The sequence below is a fragment of the Lynx canadensis genome, chromosome A2 (assembly GCF_007474595.2).
Source record: "Lynx canadensis isolate LIC74 chromosome A2, mLynCan4.pri.v2, whole genome shotgun sequence".
Classification (NCBI taxonomy): domain Eukaryota; kingdom Metazoa; phylum Chordata; class Mammalia; order Carnivora; family Felidae; genus Lynx; species Lynx canadensis.
The window spans coordinates 98731231-98758067 of NC_044304.2; the positions used below are offsets into that span (position 1 = coordinate 98731231).

The 26837-nt window shown below is 41.3% G+C and overlaps 1 protein-coding gene across 9 annotated transcripts in view; it reads right to left on the bottom strand.

The window, feature by feature from the left end:
• Positions 1 to 26837, bottom strand: part of SLC25A13 (solute carrier family 25 member 13) — a 186499-nt gene that overhangs the window by 63211 nt on the left and 96451 nt on the right. For 6 of the 9 annotated variants that reach the window (XM_030307992.1, XM_030307995.1, XM_030307997.1 and 3 more), the window contains 6 exons: positions 14635 to 14781; positions 12406 to 12544; positions 11574 to 11667; positions 11257 to 11341; positions 7378 to 7465; positions 6722 to 6880 (listed from right to left, as the gene is read on the bottom strand). In XM_030307992.1, the coding sequence (XP_030163852.1) occupies positions 6722 to 6880; positions 7378 to 7465; positions 11257 to 11341; positions 11574 to 11667; positions 12406 to 12544; positions 14635 to 14781 (712 nt within the window). The remainder of the gene's footprint in view (positions 1 to 6721; positions 6881 to 7377; positions 7466 to 11256; positions 11342 to 11573; positions 11668 to 12405; positions 12545 to 14634; positions 14782 to 26837) is intronic. The other 3 variants (XM_030307993.2, XM_032592410.1, XM_032592409.1) reach the window with 1 other exon arrangement.

Genomic DNA, 26837 nt, shown 5'->3' on the forward strand with positions numbered 1-26837 from the left:
AAGGCCACAACAAGGAAGAATCTCCATAACCGATGCAGCATCTCTGTCTCAGGTCAGACAAAAACAAGCCCAGCTTGGACACAGGTACTGCAGAGCATGTCCAACAGGGTGGAAGGCATGTGGGGCAGAGCCGAGCAGCAGAGTTCGGTGGGGGAGATCAGGGCATACACCATCCCTGCTCCTCTGGCAAAAGGCACGTGAAGCACTTTCTTGTGTTATCTAGTTTCAACCCGGAGGAAACCCCTCTGATGTTACGTTCTTACCCTCCTGACCTCCCCGCAGGGGCCACCACACTTGCCCTCATCTTCCCAAAGAGCCCCTCCTTGCTTTCAACATCAGATTACCCTTCATTCTGGACCTATCAGCACTCTGTGCACCCAGTCTCACAGCTTTTATTCCTGCTCCTAGTTCCATGGCCTTCTCTCTTCACTTGTTCAAGCTTTCTTTCCTCCCTCCCCCTCCAACCGCTTGTCTGTCCACCTTTGACTCATATTGCCCTGAGGCATGAGGCGCTTCCACCCCACCCCCCTCAACCTCGGCTATCCCCTTTCAGATCATTGGGCTCACTCCAGGTCTGCAGCGGGCTCTTGGGGAACCACCCCAACCCCACCCTCGACTGTGCAGTCGAGCTGGGGAAATGGCAGGGGGAGTGGGGCATGGTGCAGATGTTCAGGTGTAAATGCTCGTCCGGGTTACGTGTTTTACTGCACATGTCAAGAACCATCTGATATCTCAGCCATGGCTCAGATTGCCTTTGAGAGACTGTCAAAATGTGAACGAATGATACTGATTATAGTCTAGGAAGGATTTAGTTCCTTTGACTCCTCCTCTGTTTCCGGGGCTGGTTTCCTAGAAGTGAAGATCATTGGGAAGAAAGGTCATATCCCCCTCCTTCAGTTTTTCACTATGGTTGGTACACGGCAACTCCTGCTTATCTTTCCTTCCAGCTCAACTAATTCCTTGCTGCCGAGGTTTCATCCGCTCCCCTTGCTTCAGCCTCAGCAGTGGCAGCAGCTGGTTATAAATTACCATCCTAGAGGCCTGGAGCTACCTCACTCAACCTTTTCTTTGCTGGGCTTCGTTTCCTTCAATCTTTTCATCATCTTTCCCAAGTTTCTAAGCTCGCTGCTGTTCTCATCTGGCCCTGTCAGGCCTCTGACAACACACCCACCCACCTTGGTCTGACTTTGTGCTCTTTCTGCCTCCTACGTTAACACCCTGTGCTCAGTACAGTTGGCTCACTGTAGATTTCTGCAGATGTGATTATCCAAGCTTACAGTTTCCTAGAAGCAAATATCTGCCTTCTGATCCTTTCAAAACCTTATTACCCTAAATTGAAATGTGCAAAAACTACCTGAAAAAAATAAGGTTCAAACCAATCTAGTTTGTGCTCATTAGAAGCTCTGCTGGAGGTGGACAGACACCCATGACTGGCGCAGTTCAAGGACTCCCTGTAGCTGGTTCCAAAACACATGTGTTCTTAAGTTATGCAAAACAGTTGTAGAAACTCGAATCCATTATTTGGGTGCTAGAATTTTTTTTAAATCTATTTTTATACACAAGAATTACGCAAGAAGGAATTTCACCATGGACCCATGTAATTTGGGTACTCCCTTCTGTACAGACATTAACCACAAGAGGCCTCACTTAAATTAGCTGTTTGATAAAACTTCCTTCCAGAATGCAAACATATCAATAACTTCCTGAGATATCATCACAATATCCTCTAGATGTCACCTTGAGAACATTCCAGGATGGAAGGTGACTGCTTTTGCACTACACAGACAACTTGAAATAGACCCATTTAAGACTTCGCAACAATCAGTAGTCTAATTAAATTTTTTTTTTATTTTGCCAGTTACCTCACAGATTAAGCAGTGCTCCAAATTAAGTTTAATTCATAAAATGATCGAATTTCTCTTTCTGGCAGGTTTTCTTTATAGCTCTTTCCACCAACAGAAACAAAAACAAAAACCTTCCTTTAAGAAGTATTTCTCATTGGGGCGCCTTGGTGGCTCAGTCGGCTGAGCATCCAACTCCGGCTCAGGTCATGATCTCACAACTTGTGAGTTCGAGCCCCGCATCAGGCTCTGTGCTGACAGCTGGAGCCTGGAGCCTGCTTCAGATTCTGTGCCTCCCTCTCTCTCTGCCCCAACTCACTCACATCCTGTCTCTGTCTCTCTCAAAAATAAATAAACATTAAAAAAAATTAAAAAAAAAAAAAAGAAGTATTTCTCATAGATTCTGATTTCTCTTGAATCTGTCATTCTCCCCAAAGGTCCTCCCCCAAGCATTTCCCAATTTCTAAGGCTGCTCATCTCTTTACCTGAAACATCTGAGGGAGGAGAGTATAGCAAAGTTTAAAGGCAGAAATTAGTTATTCCTGGACCGGCAAGAGCATTTATTTGGGGATGATTACCCAATAAATTGTTTCCTCTTTAATTTTTTAAATTTTTTTCTTTTTTTGAACGTTTATTTATTTTTGGGACAGAGAGAGACAGAGTATGAACGGGGGAGGGGCAGAGAGAGAGGGAGACACAGAATCGGAAACAGGCTCCAGGCTCTGAGCCATCAGCCCAGAGCCTGACGCGGGGCTCGAACTCACAGACTGCGAGATCGTGACCTGGCTGAAGTCGACGCTTAACCGACTGCACCACCCAGGCGCCCCACCTCTTTAATTTTTTTAAAATGTTTTTATTTATTTTTGAGAGAAAGAGAGAGAGAGTGAGCTGGGGAGGAGCAGAGAGAGAGGGAGAATCAGAATCTGAAGCAGGCTCCCAGCTCTGAGCTATCAGCACAGAGACTGAAACAGGGCTACAACTCGTGAACCACAAGATCATGACCCGAGCTGAGGTCGGACACTTAACTGACTGAGCCACTCAGGTGCCTCACAATTGTTTCTCTTTAATATGCCAAGTCCACAGCAGGCTAATAACTGACTCATTGGTCACGTGGTTCATTCAACCCAAACGAACTGTGAGGTAATTCATTAAGGATTTTAAACACCTGAGAGCATGAAATCAAGCTGCAGAGTGGGGAGGAAACACAGGAAGACTTTTATAAGTACTTCAGGGAGATCTGGATTATCTTGGGTGTTATTTCCCTCCATACAGACAGACTCAGCCTGGAGGGTCTGATTTTCAAATATTATAGAAAAACCTTGGAATATCGATCATTTTCTTGTAAAGAAAGTAGTCTACATAATAGAGGAGGTCTGTAGAGTCAGTCTTATAGGATTTCCAAGGGGATCCTTGCTGACCTGCCCCCCCCCCCCCACCACAACACACACCAAATAAGAAACTCCTGGAGACAAGGGGACAGGGAGCTGCAGAGAGACATGGATAGTCATACGGAAGAAACCCCAATACTAAAATCACTCGTGGCACTCAGGGGTGGGGGTGGGGCACGGGATTGCACCATGTCCACTGAGGACAGTTGCTGCGGTTGCTGACACTCCCCACAGCTGCATTATCAGTCACCTTTGGACGCCAGGGCAGTGATCCCAGTTCATTCCCTGTTCACCACTGGACAACCTCCAGGACCGCATGCAGATGCTGGTGACTGCCAGAGAGAGGAAAGTGAAAAACAACCTGCGGTGGAGTGTGCTCAAGAGTTCCTTAGAAAGAACTAAGGAATTACTTAGTGCCACAAGGAATTACTTCTCAGTACAAAAACAGTGTCCCTTTAGAGAGCTGGATTCTTGTTATGGAAAGAAAAGGAAAAAAGAGAGGGAGAGAGATGCTTATTAACCTTCTAATAGATACACCCTGCAAGCACCTTCTTTCAAGCTTAACTGTCAACTTTTCTCTGAAATATGCATAAAGATAATTTTAAAATAGGGGGAGAGACCTTACTTATGCAACATTCCCAAATTATACTATTCAGGAAATATTAGCAATCATATATGTATTGATGCAGAAAAATTACACATTAAGCAAAATTCCGTAATAGGAAAAAATAGACTTGATATTTCAAAACATGTTTATAAATCCAAGATGTCCTCTGACACCTCATTCCTGCTGGATGAAGCATTATCAGAGGCGATTCTAAATTCCCAAAATTGAAATTTAAGTTTCCCCTAGAATAAAATTTTTAATTTTTTTTTTTTTTTTTTTTTTTTTTTTTTTACATTTATTCACTTTTGAGAGACAGAGAGAGACAGAGCACAAGTGCGGGAGGGGCAGAGAGAGAGAGGGAGACACAGAATCTGAAGCAGGCTCCAGGCTCTGAGCTGTCAGCACAGAGCCCAATGCGGGGCTCGAACTCACAAACCACAAGATCACGACCTGACCTGAAGTTGGACGCTTAACCAACTGAGCCACCCAGGCGCCCTAGAATAAAATTTGTAAACAGTAAAATTACATTTAATAAGAAATTTATAGTCAAAGAATCTCATGTAGGCTGTGTTCTATCTTGACTTTGTACACAGGGGTTATAATACCGATTCCCAGGAATACATCAGGTCTTTGTTGTTTCCATTATAATTTCTGCTAGTACTGACAGATTCCCATTTTCATCTGCTCTCTCTCTCGCCCAGCATTTACAAATAAGCAGTTACATACAATTATTATTAATTAATGATTATGTGTAAGGCACTAAGAAGAAGTGGTCCCCAACCAGTCAATAAGAGGAACAGGTCATTTTTAGAAAGCAAGATTATAAGTCATTTTTTTTTAAACCTGAACTGCCAATCATCTATTTGCTCTCAAGATCCAAACTACAGAACAAAGCTAAACAAGGTTTTACAGTAGATCTGTTGCTTTATAATTATTTACTAGAAAACAGAGGAAATAAATACAGATGACTCCCAGAATTACTCTTAGACTCACAGTCTATTTATTTAGCATCCTCTGATAGAGAAACCATTAGAGTTCAGGCACCCAAAACAGGTGAGATAAATGGCTTAAATTCCTAAACCAGGAAAAAGGTAAGGAATGCCTCTTTGGTTTTCAAAGTGAACCTCCGTCTCTAGTAGGCTGACTCCCCTTCCCTTAAGAGTTAAAACCAGTCCCCCTCATCTTACAGATGTAATCACTGAAATAGCAAGAGGTTTGTGGGATTGCCTGTATTATTAGCCCAGTAACCAGTACTCAGGTATGCTTTAAGCTGTTCTGTCTATGGGGTTAAAAGAATAGGTCAAGGAAGAAAATCCAGATGCAACCAAGAATCAAGATTTGTCACATTGGTCAAAGAGGAAAGAGAAGGGACTCAGTGTTAAATCAAACCAGGTCAACAGAAGCATATTAAAGAAATTCAGCAGGACAAAAAGTATTTCTCACAATCCTAAAGGCACTCTTGACATTTAAATCCAATACCAAGAGAAGGCCATAAAAGTAGTTTGTGAAGCAACGACAAGGCTCTGTCCTCCTCCTGGCTTGAGGCTCAAATGTCTCCAGGCAGAAAACCCACACAGACAGGTAAGGTGGCAGCCTTTGCCTGAATCACTGCAAAGGAGGCACTGTGACATTAACCTTGTACTACTTGGGAGACATTTCATCTGTGAGGTTTGTTGTCACCAGGAGAGAAAAGTATTTCAAATGGAAGGCAGTGACCCTGTAAGGGTCATCATCAATCACCTGGGGTCAAAGACCTTCTCAATTGTAAGAAGAGGCAGGGGGTGAGGGAAAGAGGGCAGAGAAAAGATCAAAAGGCCTTTGATGGGAGTTATCTACCTACACAATAGAACCTGCAAAACGGACCTTCTCTGGAGTTTAAAACCTCTTAGTTTCTAAGGTGAGAGATTTCAAGAGGGGTCTTTGTTTTTTTTTTTAAACTTGGGTGCTTAAGATGAAGACTAGAGTCAGCAGATGGCAGAAGAGGCCTACAGGCCCAGGTCTACATGACTGCCAGTTTCAAGGTCTGTCTCTGCAGAGTACTAAATACTGTTTTCTTCTACAGCAAGCACTGGAAGGCAGGGAAGACCCCGCCAGTAGCGCAGTTGCCAAATGGCAAAGTGGCTCAGCTGGAACCGCCCTGCAATACTGTATTCTAGCTGATGCAAAATTCTTCTTTTCTCTTTGTCTAAGGCAATACAGAGAGGTGGGGAAGCCACGTCAAGCCTCTTTAGGCCAATGCCAATGGAAGGGTAGTCAGGACCTGTGGGATCTTTTCTATTAGTGATGACATACATCTCACTACTGTTCTCATTGCTTCATGAACCTTAGATGACTGAAGGACAGGGCTTAGATGAAGCAGGACAGGACCCCCTGTTAGAGTGGCGTGTGAATCAACTCCACTGGGTACAGAGTCAGAGGAAGGAAGGGGCAACTTTAACTAAGAGGCAGTAAATGAGGGCTCCACTGAACCCCTCGTTATCCGCTTGACAGACTTTTATGTGGTATATTCAAGGACAATCATTAATCCCAAGTAGGCTCAGTCCTGTCCCCAAGATGCCTTTCCCTCTTAGGTGGTGAGTGGAATTCTTTCAAGAAGACAAACAATATGAGCCTTCTAAAAAACCCACTGAAGATATTTATAAAAAAATAATTATTTTAAGAAATAAAACATACTACAGAGCAATATAAATGGCTTTCAGATTATGGGCTGTTTTGATTAGCCATGCCCTAGATGCCTCCAGCCTACTCCCATTAGCATGGATAATTGAGAATCTGCTGCATTTCCACTGTAATGCAGTCTCCCTAATACTTTTCAGGCACACAGATGGAAAACCAAACCTTCGGCTACTATTTCACCTTACATGAATTCAGCACATGGCACTAACCTCTATACAGTCCAAAGAAGCCTTCATAGCGTAGCACTTTCTTAAAACAGTCAAAGCTGTTTTTATACATAAGTTCTCCCACAAAAGAGCCCGTTGATCGTTGGTTCTGCATTCGAGTTTTTACAAGATCGATGGGATACACGGCAGTGGCTCCGACAGCTAAAATCAAATAAAACCAGTATTTCAGAAGGAAGAAAGGTCAGTCAGAGGAAAGGGGAAGGTGGTTAACATCAAAGAGAAGCCTGATCGAGGAAAGAAACAAATTCTGCATGTACGGATTTTAAAACTGTACTCATTTTCCTAATAAACAATTGTGGATTTTCATTCAAGTGTCTTTGATAAAATGATGTCACAGACAGTTCAAAGTTTTACCTACGCATTACCTACAGCCTAACCTTATTATTCACCCATCTTTAAAAAGCCTATAGTAGATGCTAAGAGATAAGTAAGAGAAAAAGCCACTTCGAAATCCCTGATCACATGCAGGTATGGGGGGAAGTTCCCTTTGCTCTTGTTCCATCTCAGAGGTGAAGACAGGTAACTGGCTTGGAAAGACCAAAGAAGGCTTTGTCCTTTAATACTGCAAGGTGGAAATCAGAGAAAAAAATATCAGAGGCATAATAAAAGTGAAAAATTTGCACTCATCCATGACTAACCTCCAGCAATGGAACCCAGACCAAACCTGTAGGCCGACTCTGCAATCTGCAGGACAACTGGTCGGGATGAGTCGACGGAGGCCTTCTTCTTTGCACACATGGGAATCGGGGAGGGGAGACAGGAGACAGAAAGAAGGACAGAAGAGAAATCAGTACATATGATTTTTTTAAATTGCCCACTGAGTTCCAAATTCAGGACACAAACTGAAACATCAAAGAGGGAGGTAGGGTTAGATTCTGTTGTTCTAATTAAGGAAAAGCTATTACTGTTGTTAGTGCTGAAAATCAAATTTGAACAAAATGAAAACCACTATGTACCCCCCCCCAAATGTTATAAACCTATTTTCAAATGTTTAATTCTTATTAGTGATCAAGGAGACACAAACTTAAAAACATTAATGATACATCATTCATCATCAAGCAAACTGGCAGGTTTGGGAGGTTTTTGTTTATTCATTTTAGTGAAGTATAGTCGACATACAATGTATTAGTTTCAGGTGTAAACCACAGTGAATCAACATTGAGCTACACTGTGAAGTATTCACCATGATAAATCTAACTACCATCTGTCACCACAGTTTCTTTTCTAATGGCAACACCCAGTCTGGCAAGAGTTGATAAAAATGGGGCTTCTCAAACCTGCCATTTAATCTAGAATAAACCTGAAGAGAAACTTGGTAATATACACCCAAACTCTTGTACATAACCTTTGACCCCCCCGCAATTCTACTTATAAAAAATCAGACTAGAAAACAATCATGTATGTAAACAAGGATCAAGCTAACAGAATGTTAAAAAGCAACACTGTTTTAAGAGCAAAAACTCTGAGAATAACCTAAATGTCCAGTAAGAGAGGACCAGTTAAAAATGTTGTACCCTTGGGGTGCCTGGCTGGCTCAGTTGGAGACATGCGACTCTTGATCTCAAGGTCATGAGTTTGAGCCCCACACTGGGTGTAGAGATTACATAAATAAACAAACTTTAAAAAATGTTACAGCCTTAAAATGAAATTGTATGTCATTGTAAAATGTTCTTAATGTTAAGAAAAATGTTCATAAGGTATTATAAAGTGAAAACAGGTTAAAAAGAATACAGCAGGTAGACAGGTATTCAGGATATGATTCTTTTTAACTTTATAAATGTTTGAAATATCTCATAATCTTTTAAGAACAATGTTAAAGACCGCGTGCAATATGTTATTTCTATTCAACATTATTTGTGGGTATGTGTATGCATATAAAAACATATTAAGGGGAGCCTGGGTGGCTCAGTCGGTTAAGCGTCTGACTTCCACTCAGGTCACGATCTCACGGTTTGTGAGTTCGAGCCCCGCATCGGGCTCTGTGCTGACTGCTCAGAGCCTGGAGCCTGCTTCGGATTCTGTGTCTCCCTCTGTCTCTGCCCCTCCCCCGCTCATGCTCTGTCTCTCTCCTTAAAAAAAAAAAAAAAACAAAAAAAACACATTAAAACATTTTGGCTACCTCAATACACAAAGATAACTCAAAATATTTACAGTGGACCTAACAAGGAGGTTGTCTTGCAGGTAATTGTTACTTTCTTCTCTTTTTTACCCACTTTTTCTAAATTCACACTTCAGGCCAGTCAGTTGTTATTTTTTTGTTCTTTGGACCTTATTATCCTTACTGTGTTTTTGATGCCAAAACATTTTAGAGCACTGCATTTTTCTGTCTACATGAATACAAGTAATTTTATGTCATATAAAGTTGTCAAATGAGGGTGGCACATAGTTAGTGCTTAATAAATACCTGTTGAATGAATAAATATATTCAGTAAAATTTGTTTTTCCAAAAGTCATGATAATTAAAATAAATGAACAATGAAAATAATTACCAACCCCAGCTATCAACCCACTGAATTTTAGCTGCTGTCAATGTAACACAATTCTAATACAATGAGATAACTTGGAATCTCCTTTAGAGTCATTTAACTGAAAATAGCTTTACACAGAAATATGCATCTTCAGGAATGTAAAACATTTCTTTTGCAAATGCCATGGGGTGTTTCCAGTTCTATCTCTGCATAGATGGAAATCACGAGAACCCTCATTTTGACAAATGCATCCCTAAGAAAGGCACTACTTCTTATATAGATACAAATAGGTAATACTCAGAAAGGTCCTGGCATCAAAATAGTGAGTGAAAGTATTTTGAAAATAATGGATGGGGGTGGGGGAGGCGGATGTACAGCTACCACTAATTCTTCATCTAAAAGACAAAATAAACAAAATCCCAGACTTTCATGTAACTTTTCTGAAGCTCGAAATGTAGCAAGCTCATGAGACAAGAAAGATTCCTATTCCTGCACTCCTCTGTTGAGGATAAATGGTAGCACAGAGCCTACCAGGTGGATGACCTCCATTGCTTGAGTCCTGTCAATGTTGTCAGGCCTACTGGTGTTCACATAGCAAAGAATATTCCAGGCAAGGCCACTGTGAATTGCTCTATACCTCTAAGCCACAGCCAATCATTTCCTGCTGTAAATCTCATCAATCTCGTCTAACCCTTGCATGGCCAGTATCAATGAGCACCCATCAAAATCTCTCAAAAGATGCAGAGGGCAGGAAGGAAAAATTGTGGGATACCACTGTCAGCTGGAGGACAGAAGGAAGCTTAAAAAAAAAAAAAAGAAAAAAAAAAAACCTCTGCTTTTTCTTAATCCCCAAATTTCTATAACAGCCAGTCACATAGAGACGAAGAGATAATCATCTGGTAAGCAGTGTTTAAAAATCAAAGGGAGGAGACCAATGTTGCTTCTACCGCTGCACGTGAGTATACACTTCTCTCTCCTGCACTCAGGGAAATCAGCTCTCTCTTTTAACAACAGCCAGCTGGTTTTCCAGAGGTGCCTAGTTAGGATTTACTGAGCACACACCCACCACTTTGAGTTACATGCTGCACACAAAACTTGCCAGTGCATTCAGCGTGGGGGAGGGGGGGAGGGGGGGCTGAAAGAAGGGGTGCTGGCTCGAGGCCTGCCAGTCCTAAAAATGCAGCCCGCATCAACCCATTGTGGTCAAACTGGCGTCTCTGTACAGACCCAGAGCTCCAAGCCAAAAACTGTTAAGTCTCATAGGATTCAGAGATGGCTTTGCCTTAAAGGAGGTATTTTTCTAAAATGACGCTCGTCTGTGACTGGATTTACTTTACAAACATCGTGTAAGCACAACACATGCTATGAAAGCTTTTATTCTCTAATCCTGATCTATAGAGAGTAGGGCAAGAGTTAAACGAGGAGGGCCCATGTCTTAAGTTTCTGACTCTCATGACTTCAAGAGATTGGTTTCTGTTAACCATAAAATAAAATTTAGCATTCCTCAAATTGTTTCCACATAACTTATGAATCCTTTCACAGAGAAAAGAAGTCTAAAAGCCTTCAAACTATTACTCCAGACTAAACAAAATTATCTCATTTTGATATCCAGAAAAACGGAAGGCATGGCAGTTACACGATGAGCTGATGAAGTTCCTCTCTTCGGAGCAAAGGCAGCTTGCCGTGAGCAATGTGTTGCTTCGCCGGGACAGCGACACCAAAATGGGACTTCTGTCCCACATCTCTCAACACAAGATTTAGGGAAGAAGAAAAGAGCTTCTGTCTATTTTGGGGGGGTGGGGGGGAAGGGAGGTAGACTTGCATGCAGTTAGGAAATCACCCCATCTTCAAAAGTAACTAGTGCCTATTAATCAGAACCTTTCTAAAGTAATTTATCTTTGTAGCCTTTGGAAATCGTCTGGACTGTTGGTGCAAGATGTTAAATTAGAAGGTGAGACACCAGCACCAACAAGGCACCACCAAGTAGAAAGGGTCTGGGGGTGCCCTACTACAGAAACATAAGGGAGCAAGTCTGCTCCCTTTGCCCACCTGCCTCTGGGCCTCAGCCAAGTTGAAAGGCAGAGTGCCCTCTTCCAATGGAGCAATTCGTTCAATGTCTGCCAAGGTCATACGTCTGGAGGGGAACAAAAAAACAAGCACAAGCGACAACAAAATACAAGTTCATTAAAATCTGTGTTATGGAATTTTAAAACGTTCCCTTGTTTGTTTCCCATATTTTGGAGTCCTCTTTAATTTGGCTTCTTTTTCTCCCAGTTTGCTGCCCTCCTCCCACCCCCAACTCCTAACCTCCTTTTATTAAGCTAATTAGAAAAAAAAAAGAAAAAAAAAAAAAAAGGCCAACTTACCCCCGTGGCTCATATAAATCTGCTAACTGAAACAAGATGTCAACTTCCATGGGTGTAACCTGACCAAATTTCTGAGCTGCCAGAACAAACTCCTCTGTATGGAAAAAGAGTTAAAAGGGAAAGATTCAACAAGGAATAGCCACTAAATGCAGCATTAACTCAAGGCACTGGAATGAGTGAACATCACAAAACTTTACTATCACAGAATTCAAGTAAATCCAAATAGGGTAAGAATTTTTGCAATTCTTTCATTCATCTGGAAGAAGTGTGCAGAACAGTTTCTCTAATATTGACCTTAAACGCTTTGTGTCTCATCTGAAGGCTTTGAAAAAATGACACAGTATGTTATTGAAATCGCAGGTCCGAGAAAACAAGGAAGCAGGTATGAAGCTTCACATGCATCTGTCCCGGGAGGTTCTATTAATGATGCTGTGGGATTCTTAAGGGACTTCTCAGTTAAAAGAAAAATAACGTGCTGATATCTTGTTCTGAGGTTGTCACCAGTATAAGTTTATGGAATTCCTCACGTACTTTTGAAGGCCACTTTAGAGGCTGCAAATTTAGCTCAGGTTTTAGCATGATTTGAAAACATTTAAGAAATTTTGCATGGTTCCCTCATTCAAAGACTGTCTTCAGTTTATTTAAAACCTGCTGAAGACTGTTTTACTTTTGTTTGTCTGATTAAAGGATAGAGAACACACATGTACCATATGGTTAATATGTGTCAATGGGATAGAAAAATCTATAACATAAACTCTCCGTTGCCTTATTCACCCTAATAATAATATACCAAGATACTTGCAGGCAAAAATTCAGACTTATTCTCACTCACCCTTAGTCACCTCTACATCTTTCCTGTTGCCAGCCAGAGTGCTGTAGATCTTTCTAATGAGTTCCATGTTGTTAAGGAGTGAATTGAATCCATTAAAATAGGAGAAACTAACTTGATGGGACGTAGCACCTCCAGCAGCCTCAAATAAGTGGAAAATAAGAGATGGGAGAAGAACAATAAACAAAAGATTTATAGAATGAAGAAGATTCTGAAGTACATATATCAAATGCTAGTTTTGGAAGTAATCAAGAATGCATGTCTGAAAAGAAATGGCCATAAGTATTTTCCTTTCACATTAAAAAAAAAATAAAAAAGCTATAAGTGAATTTTAAAAGTAACTGCAACTAATCACGACCAGAGCTTATACTCTCCACACATAAGTCCTGGAACACTAAATAAATACATGTGTAGGATTATAACAACAGGACCAGTAGTAATTTACAGAGTTCAAATTTCAATTGGAAATGTTTTATAAGTTTGTTTATTTCATCTAATGAGCAATTCTGAGAGGCTCAGACATGCACAACTACACCATACACATACACATGTGTGTGTGCTTATACATGTAAAACTATATTATTCCAACACAAACACAGTATGAAAAGTGGTCAAGCCAACATTAATATCATGATCTGTCATGTTACTTATAACTAGCAATAAATAATCATTTAAGTACAGACTTTACATTGGTGGGATTTCTAGCAAACAAGCGTATTACGATAAAATTATGAGATGTCACGTGCTTTGAAAGGAGTTAAAACTGGTCAGAATTCTGATAATCGGAATTTGTAAGAAACCGTATTTTTTTCACAAGGGGGGGCAAGGGAAACAGATAGCATGTCCGTTATGAATGGAACTTCAGTTTGGGGTTTCAAATTCTATCCTTCCCTAACAAGGCAAAATATTTTTATTAGGAAAGCACTTATTTATAAAGTAACAACCACATAAATCTTCACTTAGTAATCATTTAAAATAGCTGATATAAGAGTTTAAAATGGAATAGCGAAGGGTAGGAGGAAGGCAAGAAAGGGAGTTAGATTAACACAGTGCCAGAGTGGAAAAGGCCTTGTCAGAATTCCATGCCTCCAAAAAGAGGCACCAGGGGAAAAAAAAGTGAAAAGCTATCCTGAGTTCCTGCCTATGGTAAGCATTGTGGGAAACCCAGAGCATGGTGAAAAAACCCCAAAAGTCTCCCCGGGACTACCAAACCACAGTGTAAGGGTTTCCAAAACCGTGTGATTGTCATAATGATCTGGGAAGCTTTCGAGATTAGATTCTAGGACCTCAGCACCTGTAGATGATAAAACCATAGGCCTGGAAGAAAACTTAGTTATCTGTACTTTTAACAAGCATCCCTGGGGCGCCTGGGTGGCTCAGTCGATTAAGCGTCCGACTTCAGCTCAGATCAGATCTCACAGTTCATGAGTTCAAGCCCCACGTCAGGCTTTGTACTGACAGTTCAGAGCCTGAAGCCTGCTTCCAATTCTGTGTCTCCCTCTCTCTCTGCCTCTCCCCACTCATGCTCTGTCTCTCTCAAAAGTAAATAAATGTTAAAAAAAATTTTAAGAAAAAGAAAGGCATCCCTGGTGATTCTTATGCTTTGTGACCAAGGCTTGAGAACCTCCAGCAGAGAATGTTATAGGATACCTTCCAGGTCCATGAGGTAGGGAGAGGGGCTGGGCACCCACTGGCACGGAAGCTACAACACAGGAACGGGGCTCACCCATCCTATGTGTCACTGTTGCCTCAAAACACACATGGTGAATGAATGAGTGAATCTAAAGTTTAGAGATTCTGCTCTTTGACCAAAGAAATACATCTGCATGCACTATTTTTTTAAAAAAAATTTTTGCCTTGGAGAATAGATAAAAGTGAAGATTAGCATTTGACATATGACCTATGACAATATGACAAATATTGACATACTTTGAGATATAAAGCAAAATTAACATGAAATCTTAAAGTTGTTTTTACCTTTTTTTAAAAATCCAGTTCACATGTTTCTTTGAGATATTCCATATTATCCAGGTAACAAATCAACCTACCCACTAAAACTAGCCAAAACATACCCTGTCGGGAAGTCTGATAATATATGAGATCACATTAAGAAAACGATAGTTTGAAATGAAAAACTCTACATAATTTTTAAGAATTGTCTTTATAATCCCTTATTTACCGAGCTTTTGCCAGGTAAAATAAACTGCTTCATTAGGTCAAGTTACAACTTACAGCTACTAGACATTCTTCTACAAAAGGCGTCAAGACATGGGGGCGGATGGTAACCATGATGTCTCGGAAGTCAATGGCTGTAACTTTTCCAGTCCTGGCATTGTCCCTTTGCACAAAGGCTTGCTTTGCATGCTCCAATTGTATTTCCTACAAAAAATGAAAGTGGAATAATTTATGTTTCTCAATTACTACAAAAGACTGCTCAATTTCAAATCAGGGGGAAGAAATATAGATCATATCTTGACTTAACAAGACTCACCTGTTGTGAAATAACACCTTCAAGCTATCATCTTCCTCCAAAGAGAGAACTTTGCTCAGACCAATGAGCATGTCTTCAGAAAATGCATTCTACCTGAAATCTCCTACCCAGAGAAACCAAATCACTTCTATGCTCTGCTAGAGTCTAAGGACACAAAGAAAACAAAAATTGGAATGAAGTTTGGTAGGCCCAAAGATATGGCCAAACCCAACTTAGATGATACAGGAGATCCAATGAGAAACATCTAGAAGACATTAACCTCTCTCCAAAGGAGATAGAAAAATTCTTATTAGTAACCTGGTACACAAACATGTGATGTAATACCAAACTAAAAAGGGCGGTTCTCCTCTGAAATACGGTATTCTGCTAATATATAGTTTCTCAGCCTTGACACTACTAGTACTTGGGGCAGGTTAAGCCTCTGTTATGGGGAGCTGCCCTGTGCATCCCTCTCCTCTCTCCTTCCTCTAGATGATGGTAGCCCCTTCACGCCCAAGAGCATGACAGTCAAAAATGTCTCTGGCTGGGGCGCCTGGGTGGCTCAGTTGCTTATGCATCTGAGTCCTGATCTCAGCTCAGGTCTTGGGCCTGACACTGGGCATGAAGCTTACTAAAAAAAAAAAGTCTCCGGGGACGGCCACAGGTCCCAAATAAGGACCCCTGCTCCAGGATTAGGAACTGAATGGTATGTGGGTCAGAGGTGGCAAAACTGCCACTATTATTGTAAGTCCTATGATCTAAAGACAGGAAGCTTGATTTAGATGTCCAGTGCTATTCACAGGAAGTAAGTGTACATACAAAATAAACAGCCTCCCATCAAAACGCATCACGTGCCATGTAGAAGAGGCATCCCTTCCACAACGTTTTGTTATCTTCCTCACGACACTGCCTGTTTCCCAAACGCGCCCTTGGAGTGAGATCTTATCTCCAGGCGCCTGGGTGGCTCAGTCGTTGCAGCCTCAGACTCTTGATTTTGGCTCAGGTCATGATCTCACATTTCGTGGGTTCAAGCCCTGCATCGAGCTCTGTGATCCAAGTGAAGAGCTTGCTTGGGATTTTCTCTCTCCCTCTCTCTGCCCCTCTCCACCCACCTTTCTGAAAGAAAGAAAGAAAGAAAGAAAGAAAGAAAGAAAGAAAGAAAGAAAGAAAGAAACAGAGAGAGAGAAGAAAGAAAGAAAAGAAAGAAAGAAAGAAAGAAAGAAAGAAAGAAAGAAAGAAAGAAAGAAAGAAAGAAAATAAAAAGAGTAAGATCTAATCTCTATGGAATTAAAAAGCACTGCTGATGTGGTTTTCAAGGACTTCAAATTATTTAAACAAAAAGAAGTTTAATTGGCTGACAGAGAATTACTATTCTCTATTTTTTTTAAACTTTGGCTAGATAATGACTTAGAATAGTATAAAAACAAATTGTCCTTATGACATAGTGCAAACTAAAGCGCAGCAGAAGTGATACAAGCCTGATGGTGCTTAAAAGTCCCCTATCTCCCTTCTCTTTCCCCTGAAAGGTGGGAGATGAAGGAAGCTTGATAAAATATTGATAATAATTGAAGCTGCACAATGGGGACATGGTGGGTCACAGTATAATATACTTTTCTACTTATGTATAGTTTGAAAATGTCTACAATAAAAAATTTTAAAAGACAATACAATAGTCAGAATCAGAGTTTTTATCCTACTCAAAAGCCTCTTCTCAGTCACAGCATCTGCCAGTTCTGATCCGAGCCTGTCCCTGCCCAAAGTCTCTTATGGGACCCTTACTTCCCTGGTACCACTTCCACTTAAATGGGAGGCTTCTGTCAGCCCTCTGTCCTCAAGTCTCCTTACTCTACTCCCCAAGGTCTTAAGGATTTCTCAGAAGGCTTGATTCTCAGATCCCAATCTCCCACCACTATCTGTGGGAACAGAATCCATAACGTCTCAGAGTATACCTCCACGTGGACATCTTGTAAAGACCATGAAATCACACATCACTAAACTCAAGACCCTGAAAGGAGCTACTCTCAGCCTGGTCTCCAGCACCCATGCTCAGCCCTTCCAGCGCTTCCACACACTCCTACCTCTGTCCACACTCCTCTCTCCTCCCGGTGTAGACTGCAGCCTCTTTCTCTAGTTCCTGAAATCCTACCACTTCCTCCAGGCTTAGCTCAAACACCACCACCTAAGTAAATATAAGTAGGTCTCTTAACTGAAAACAACTGATCTGATCATGTGGCTCCCTGCTTGAACCTCAATTATAAGACTTGTCTTATTTCCTCTTATTTGAATCAGTTGTTTAGATTCCTGTGTTTCCCCCACCTTGCTAGGGAAAAGAGATTGCGTCCTGTTCATCCCTCTCCTGGTGGAGGCAGAATACTTTAGACATACTAGGCACTCAATAAACCACAGCCATAATCTTCAATGATAGGTAGTCTATAAAACCAATTGAATGAAGAAATCACACTCCACTGAACAAAAAGGGGTTCTCTGTACAAGTGCCTCCAATTTAAGAGGAAGAAACCAACTGTTAAACACCCTGTAGTGAAAAATGACCACAGTATGTATTCAATTGGAAGTAAATGAACAGTCTCCTTTGAATTGCCAGACCCACTGCTAAAGCTATTGTAAGGCAAGATTACTCTCAATAACGGCAGAAGGTATGTTCAGTTATTTATCATTTCCCCAAGTTTATAACTCAACTAGTCTTAGGGATCCTCAGACCATGACACCAAAAATGGCATCCCTTTCCCTGACCACCCCATTTCTCAGAATTCCTGGCCACATCATTTCCTTAGAACTTAGACTAAGACCAACCTGCTCGAAATTTCAAAGTGGGGAACAGACATCACAGTGAGGGTGGATGCTCATGTGGCAGAACAGGGAGTGCATCTGTATGTAGTAAGGATGGTGTCACTACCCATTTCTGTGCCTACACTTTGGGATTACGCATTCACTAGCAGGGATCCCTCGATCACAGAACATGAACACACTCTGAACTCTAATGAACAACTTTAGAATACATTTCCAACAGCTCTGAAAGTCTGAGGACATCATAAATTCCACGAAAAGCAAGAAGCTAACTGTACACAGTTCTCTAAATAGTAGGATACAGTGAAAACATTTAGCTAAGTGTTTCTTCAAACTAAAAGCAGCCTACAGAAGATGTGGGTTGTCTTGTGAAGGCCATCTGTTTATGTTGTGACTATTTCTTCTCCTGGGTGAAGAAATGAAGCTATGACCTCAGCCAATATAACAACCATGTTAATAGCATTTAGTGAACATATATTATGCACCACAGCCACTCTGGAAAACAGTGTGGAGGTTCCTCAAAAAATTAAAAATAGACCTACCCTATGACCCAGCAATAGCACTGCTAGGAATTTACCCAAGGGATAGAGGAGTGCTGATGCATAGGGGCACTTGTACCCCAATGTTTATAGCAGCACTCTCAACAATAGCCAAATTATGGAAAGAGCCTAAATGTCCATCAACTGATGAAGGGATAAAGACATTGTGGTTTATATACACAATGGAATACTATGTGGCAATGAGAAAGAATGAAATATGGCCTTTTGTAGCAACGTGGATGGAACTGGAGAGTGTGATGCTAAGGAAATAAGCCATACAGAGAAAGACAGATACCATATGTTTTCACTCTTATGTGGATCCTAAGAAACTTAACAGAAACCCATGGGGGAAGGGAAGGAAAAAAAAAAAAAAAGAGGTTAGAGTGGGAGAGAGCCAAAACATAAGAGACTGTTAAAAACTGAGAACAAACAGGGTTGATGAGGGGTGGGAGGGAGGGGAGGGTGGGTGATGGGTATTGAGGAGGGCACCTTTTGGGATGAGCACTGGGTGTTGTATGGAAACCAATTTGACAACAAATTTCATATATTGAAAAAAAAATATTATGCACCAGATGCTGTTCTAAAGCATTTGACAGTAATAAACTCACTGCTCACAGCAACCCTAGGAGATGGGCAGTATTTATGAACTTCATCGTGGCAGTTGAGGAAACTGAGGTCTTACTGGAAGCAGTGAAGGTGGAATGCAAACCCAAGCAGTTGTGCACGCTGACAATGCTCCCGACACCCCAACACACCACCTGGGGAGCCTGAATAATGCTGCTGTCAGGAATCTAACTACAAAATACATCTGACAGGAATCTTAATAACTACAAAAAGACAAAAATTTAGTTTGCTTTTAAATTATTCTTGATGCTCTAGATTTTTCATTGCCAGCTTTCATGAGAAAACAATAACATCTCTGAGACTTTTTCATTAAGGAAAAAGTCTTCTGTGTGCGCAGAGTGCTAGGATTGTTTTCCCAACAGCAGAGACCGGGGAGAAGGGGAACCAAATCTAAAGGCCTTCTTCTCCTGGCCTTATTCACCTACTCACAACCGCAAGAGACTGTGGAAGAGAAAGACAAATAAGGAGGCCTGTGGGAGCCAACAGAAAGAAACTCTGTAAATACTTAACACGAGAATGAATGACTTTTGAAATAAATATTCAGGCTTACTATTGATGGCAGAGTGACTTAAAATCAAAGCTTTTCACTGACACCTCTAAAGCTATTTAAAGAAAACCTAGCACATACATGTAGATCCAAGACCCTGATGGTTCCCAGATCTGAACCCAGGGGGATAAAAGTGAGACACAGAGTATTTGGTATGCACAGGGCAGGGCACATGTAAAATTGCGGTCATTTCCAAAATGAGCAGAGGAGTAGAGAACAATGAGAGAACCAAGAGTTATACTCAAATATTTAAAGGTTAAAGGACCATCAGGTAAAAGAAAGAAGTCAGACTGGCTCTCTGTATTTCTTTAAAAAAAAAAAAAATGAACAGAGAAAAAAATACATAGGGATCAGATTTTAGCACAAAACACAAAAGTATTTAATCTGTCCAGCTGTTCAGCAATGAAATGGGCTACACTATAAAGTAGCACGTTTCCAGTCACTGGCAATATCTGTCCAACTACAGGCTGGGGAACATACGTCAAGGAATTTATTTTATTTATTTTAAGTGAAGGAGTTATGGAAGCAATATGTTACGATGACAAAAATCTGAAGTTCAGAGCAGGAATGAAAAGAGCTCAAATATCAATCATGACACTCCTAGGAGGATTAGGGGTGTATGTATCTTACAGCCCCTGCAGTATCTACACACAGGGTTGTAAAAACCACACATCATGCATGACGGCCACTTACTAAGTGGTACCTTTGATTTTTGTCAAGGTGAATGGTTTAAAATCCTCTAAAGACCCTTTCAGTATAAGTTCTTTGAGTCCTTCAAAAAATCCCCTAGTAAGGAACAGTGGTTCTGCTGAGTCATTCTGAACTGTCCATAAAAACAGAGAGATGAAGACCAGCTACAGTGGAGAATAGTGGTAATAGCTGAATGCCTAAGCACTTACTATTGGCCAGGGGCATGCCAAGAACTTAAAAAATGTACTTCATTTAAGCCTCACAATAATTCACTGAAGTGATACTATCTTCATTTCACAGAGAGGCCGCTGAAGCTCTGAGAGGTTAACTAACAAGTCCAAGGTCTCACAGCTAGGAAGCGGCAGGCCCGGGATCTATGCCGAGATACCTTCTGATTCCAAAAATGAGATTTCTAACCACTAGCTTATATGCTGCCTTGGGTAAAATCATAATGTAAGAGCACTGTAACAGATAACTGAAAAAGAGATTTTAAGAAAATCTGTTTTGGTGAGGATTTGTATATAAAAATGGAGCAAGATAGATCTCAAAGAATTCTCACCCTGGATGATGAGGGAGATAGAAAAATCAACCATAAAGGAAAACACCTAAGGAAAAAAACGAGGTAGTTGACCACAATGAGAAACTTGAAGCAGATGAGTTTAAGTTATACACAGAAGTTGAGCTACAGGGGCTCCTGGGTGGCTCAGCGGTTAAGAGGCTCAACTTCGGCTCAGGTCATGATCTCCCGGTTCGTGGGTTCGAGCCCCATGTCGGGCTCTGTGCTGACAGCTCAACTCCTGGAGCCTGCTTCGGATTCTGTGTCCCCCTCTCTCTCTGCCCCTCCCCTGTTGTACTGTCTCTCTCTCTCTCTCTCTCTCTCAAAAATAAAAAATAAAAAAATAAAAAAGTTGAGCTATAAACAAAAGAAAGCTAGAGATACAGACAGAAATGTAAATTTGGGAAATGTAGATAGGAGGATTTCAGGGGGAAGAAAGCCAAAAGTTAACATTTACTAAGTGTTATTAAGAGTGTGTTTTGCTCCAGGGACTACTGTGTTTCCTGTTTCATCTCTCTGAATCCTCCCAACAGCCTTGCAAGGTGGGCCCTACCATCATCTCCATTTTGTGGATGGGAAAATGAGGAAAAGAGCAGCTGAGAGTCAGAGGATGCTGAGAATGAAACTGGAGTGGCACCTGCACGATCTGGCTGTGGACCCACAATCTTAACCTGTTAACCTACACGGACTGCCTGTTCCCTTTAGGGGGAAGCCTCCCAAAAACCAGAAGAAAGAAATAACAGTTGCAGAAAACAGATGAGGTCATCCCACAGTACATATGACACAAATATGACACAGAGCAGACAGATGACAAAAAATGGAACTGATATCTAAAGAAGGGAGTACAGACAACAAACCAGAGGGCCTGTGACCTTGTGGGAAAGCCAGAGAGCTGGGAAGACAGCACAGCCCATGGGTGCCAAGCACAGGGTGCCCGCGAAGTGCTGTTGATGGGGACGGTGGGGACCAAGGAGAAAGGGCCGTCCTTCACCTGAGGCCGGAAGGTCGCCAAGCAAGGAGCTGCACTGCTATCTCGAATGCAGTTCTGCTCAAGCACGTGAAACGAGGCCCAATTTCTCTTTCTTATTTGCCAGGGAACGGTTTTCTGTTCCCGCTATTCTGGTGCGTGATGATTAACGGAATAGGCTTTTACTGCCGCAGTTTCCACCTACTTCAACACACCCATTCAGATTGCTAGAGGGAAAGAAAAAAATCAAACTCTTCAAAATTGCTAGCTGTACAGAAATAAACATATAGAGGGGGTTACACCACTTCAGGTCTAACATTCATGCTTCTAATAGTTCCAGGCCTGTCATTTCCTTAATAATCTCCAATTTTCAGGTGGGTATATTTTGAATGCAAAAATTCTCTCCACCTCTATTTAGACATGCAAGTTTTGTGCTTCAGCCTGAGGATAATTTATCAGAACAAAAACAAAACAAAACAACAACAAAAAACAGACCAACAGACCTTCAAAACAAGCAAGCAGATCCAGATGATTTATATTACAAAGCCAAGAACACCAAAACAAGAAAAAAGACCCCTGGCTAGTTTGCATGTTTTATGTTTTGTACAGTTTTGAAATTTAAGAAAAAAAAATATCTAAAACTTTAATAAAAAGCAGGGTGTTATCAATAAGGACATGACGCAAAAGAATTCTTGTTTGGGGGGGGGGGGTAGAAGAATTCCAGAGAAAATGCAGGTAATTCTTTATGAAAACAAGAAACAAAATGAATAAAGGTTTGCTTTAAAAATATGGTATCACAGTTAATCCTACTTCAAATAAATTCTGTATTACATTGAGTATCAGAACTTGTAAACTGTCGAACATATAAGTGTGCACTTCATTTTCATAATCCTACGCGAATTTGGAGGGGAAAGTCTAGTTAAAATAAAGATCCACATATTAAACAGAGTTAAAAAGAGACCTTGCAAAAGAACAGGTAGAGAGATGAGCAGTTCCCACACTGTGAATAGTTCCAAATTCTGTGCCCCCCATATCCCACCCATGCAGTCAGACTTGCAGAGTTCAGGGTGAAATCTGACCCCCAATTCACTGGGTGGGGCTTTTAATTAAAACAGTCTTTGGAAGCGGTGTTGCCTGTGGCACCACATGCGCAGCAACACCTCCGCAGAAACCAAGTACAGACGTTTTCATCTCGATTTCCTTGCTCTTCTGATTTAATGTTAAACTTCACAGTGGGTAGCAGCTGGGGAGATGCTGTACAGAGTGCTCATTTTTACCAGGATGCTACTGTAAAAGCCTGCACACCAGGCTGCTCAACAAAACAGCAAGCTGGCGAACACCATGGGCACAACAGCACAATGAATTCTGATTTCCTTTGCCCGGAGAGGGGCAAGTGCGACGTGAATGAAATGTGCCCTGCATCTAATTCTCCGACTGACTGGGATGTTACCACATCTCTGGTCACCCATCACCAAACCGGCAATGGCTTCCAACTGAATGCAAAATAGAATCTAATCTCCTGGAAGAGCTGAGGGCAAACAACATTAGCTACTTTTACTCATTATTTCATTTTGAAATATCAAGTTGATGCTGTATTTAGGAAACAGTACCGAAGCTGTACTGCAGATCCCATCTGGTCCAACTTAAAGATCAACATAAAAAGCACTCACATGTTAAAAATGCAGATATAATCATGGTCTCTGACTACTAAAGATCCATGGTCTAGAGATTTTAACTAATACAGATGGCAAAGTGAGGGACAAAAGGGAGGTACAAATCACTTGGCTTTCTCAGTCCTAAACAATGACTTTGTTATTGTCCACTAACCTGCTTAAACAATTGTGGCTTTAGTGAGTTCCACTACTAGTGATTGTTTTTTGTTCACACTCGAAGTGTTCTATCGATTCCAAAACTTGAGAATTTGATGTTGCCATGGTTGAAGGTTATGTCTCCTTTTGTTTGGTGGTGATGGGGAACACTTTGTTTTTTGTGTTCAAAGTGTTGCCTTCTACCAGGATGCCACAGCAAATAGAGCAGCAAACCGTAAGTGATGGTGACTGTAAGGCCTAGACGACAGCTAATTAGTGAATCTCTGACCCCTGGAGGGACATGGGACAACCACCAGCACCTGGGAACAGCGGACTCGCAGAGCTCTACTCTCTAGGGCTCAAGATCTGAATAACCAAAATGTCCATTTTATACAGAAAAGACTAGGCTGGATCTGTAGGCCACGCTGACTCACAGGCTAAAATGATGGTCAATTTCACTTAACAAAAAGAACAAAAGTTGTTCGGTTGCATTTTTAGCATGAATGTGCTTTAGCATCCAACGGGACTGCCATGAAACTCGAGATGTGACAAGAGCCCTTACCAGTGTGTGTGTCCAGTCTAGGGCATGAGACACAGTGCTGATTCCCAGGTGCTACTCCCAGCTCTATCAACTAGCATTCACCTCCCCGCGTTCCATCATCCCCTTCTGACAATAGGGGGACCTGAATAAAGAGTTACGGTAAAGCACCCACACCTTTGTGTTCAGGGCTCTCCACTGGGTCAGGCAACGTAACTCTTAAGCTCTGTTTGAGGAAAAGACATTTATAGCCCCATCCCCTCCCAAGACAGCAATCCTGTTTTCTTGGGAAACTAAAGCAACCCAAACTTCAAAACCTGGCCTCTTCACCAATTCAGAGCATTGCTGATTTCTTGAGAATTCCTTCTCCTAGAGCAAGAGGAAGAAGGCCTTTGGAAACAGAAGAAATTTCCTGGCTCCATAAAATGGGGAACAGAATTTCTTAGAAATGCCCAAGTCTGTGGGCCCATAGGTGGGCCTCCTATAGTATTATCTTAACTCCAAGGAATTAAGGAGAAGAGCTGGAGACAATCCAGCCACACACAAGTTAACAGTGATTATAAGCAATGCACTGGTCTGCAGCCCCTCATGAAGACTGCTTCCTCCGTGCTCCCCATTTTGGTAAACCATCACGATTCTTCCACTTGCTCAAGCCTAAAACTCACCTAAAAAAAGGCGTGAACCGTTGAGTTTTATATTATCCTGAACTGTCTCCATGCTACTAAATCACCAAGTCTGATCAGGCCTATCCCTCAACTTCTCTTAAATCCACTGGCTTTGATTCACCACCATTACCATCCAACCCAGGCCACTGTTGTTTCTCTCTTGGATTAGAAAGTGACCTACAGGTCCTCCTGTCCTCAGTGAGATCCCTCTCCATTGGATTTTCCACACAACAGCCAGGGTGATCTTTCTGAAACACAAATCTGATCATATTTACCTGCCTAAGCTTCCTATGGATACTGGGATGAAAATGTGAAGACCTGATTCTGTATGCTTTTAAATAGTAAGGATTTTATAGTCCAGACCAGTTTCTCAATGTATGGCCCTTGCACAAGTCAGGATGCTTATCTGAAAGGTTATTTTTGTTAGGCCCTATCCAGACCTACTGAATCAGACCCTTGATGGGCAGAGAGACCAAGGACTCTACTTTTTAAAATAATCACCTCGGGGGGCACCTGGGTAGCTCAGTTGGGTAAGCATCCGACTCTTGTTTCGGCTCAGGTCATGTTCTCATGGTTGTGAGATGGAGTCCTGCACCAGGCTCTGCACTGACGGTGAGTAGCCTGCTTGGGATTCTCTCTCCCCATCTCTGTCTGCCCCTCTCCAGCTCACTCACATGCTCTCTCTCTCTCTCTCTCTCTCTCTCAATAAATAAATAAATAAATAAATAAACAAATAAACAAACAAACAAACTTAAAAATAAAATAATCACTTTGGAAAAATTTTACACAAAATTTGAAAAACATTGCTAGAGATTTAGGAAAATTAAAATCAACTTCAGTTTCACCTATCTCACCTTGAACAAGTCCAGAAAATTACTCCAAGCCTCTGTGTGCTCATCTTTCATACAGAAACAATAGGAAATGCTTAACATTTAAGATGACTGTAAAGACGAATACAAGTAAAAGCACTTTCTAAGCCAGAAAATGCTACGAAAGAGTCAGTTAAGAACAACAGATTTCTAGTTAAGACATATATTACATTTGATAGCAATCCTAGACTTTTCTATTCTGAGTCTGGAGCAGCTAGACTCTCCTACGTGTACATTATTTTAAAATTATTATCATTATATGTGAAATATATGACTATAAAACATCATCAAGGGACACCTGGGTGGCTCAGTTGGTTGGGCGACCGACTTTGGCTCAGGTCATGATCTCGCAGTTTGTGAGTTCAAGCCCTGTGTCAGGCTCTGTGCTGACAACTCAGAGCCTGAAGCGTGCTTCCGATTCTGTCTTTCCCCTTCTCTCTACTCCTCCCCTGCTCACGCTCTGTGTCTCCCTGTCTCTCAATGATAAATAAATGTTAGAGAAAACAAAGTTTTTTAAATCATCAAAAAGTCACTGGAAATGACAGTAACACACACCCCTACTAAGGGTCTTTTTGTAATCATATCTGAAGGGGTAGGCGTCAGGAATGCTCAGTGTCCAGCAAGGCATGGCTGTACTCCCCCATTCATTCAGAAGCACAGTCCCTTCCAAGAACAGAAACTAACTCTTCATAGCCCAGGCCCTGGAGACAATGTAATAAAATGGCAACGGCACAGTACTTTTGAATCCCTCACATGTGTATGATCTTATGGAAGAAACTTAGCTCTAGAATAGTTTCTGTGTACTCTTTTGGGGTACTCCTTTGGGAACCCAATGAAAGCCAGGAGCATTTTCCCCAGAAAATTACCTGTAAATGCAAACTTTTACCTAGAGTCCGTTTATTCTTTTGCATATAATAGGGGATAATGATAATTACCTCTCAGAGTTTTGGGATGCTATTATCAGAAATAGAATATTTAAAAGCACTTTGTAAATTATAAAGATTGTTACTACTACTACTTCTATTTTCAAGAGTGAATCTCAGTACCAACTCTACAGAAGAATTTGGCAGAAAAGTTGAAGAGGCCTTTCACTCTGTCCTCACATTTGCCTCCAATGGCCACCCAGTAAAAAACTGGAGATGGATTTGAATAGACAAGTGTTCAAAGAAGATAACGAATGGCCAATAAGCACATAAAAACATGCTCAACATCATTAGTCATCAGGGAAATGCAAATCAAAATCATAAATGAGATACTGCAAAGAGACTCTAAAGTGAAAGGCCTTAGTTTCTCATCTGGAAAATGGGGCCCTTAACTAGGTATATCTGGCTCCTGAGTTTGTGCTTTGGACGGCTAC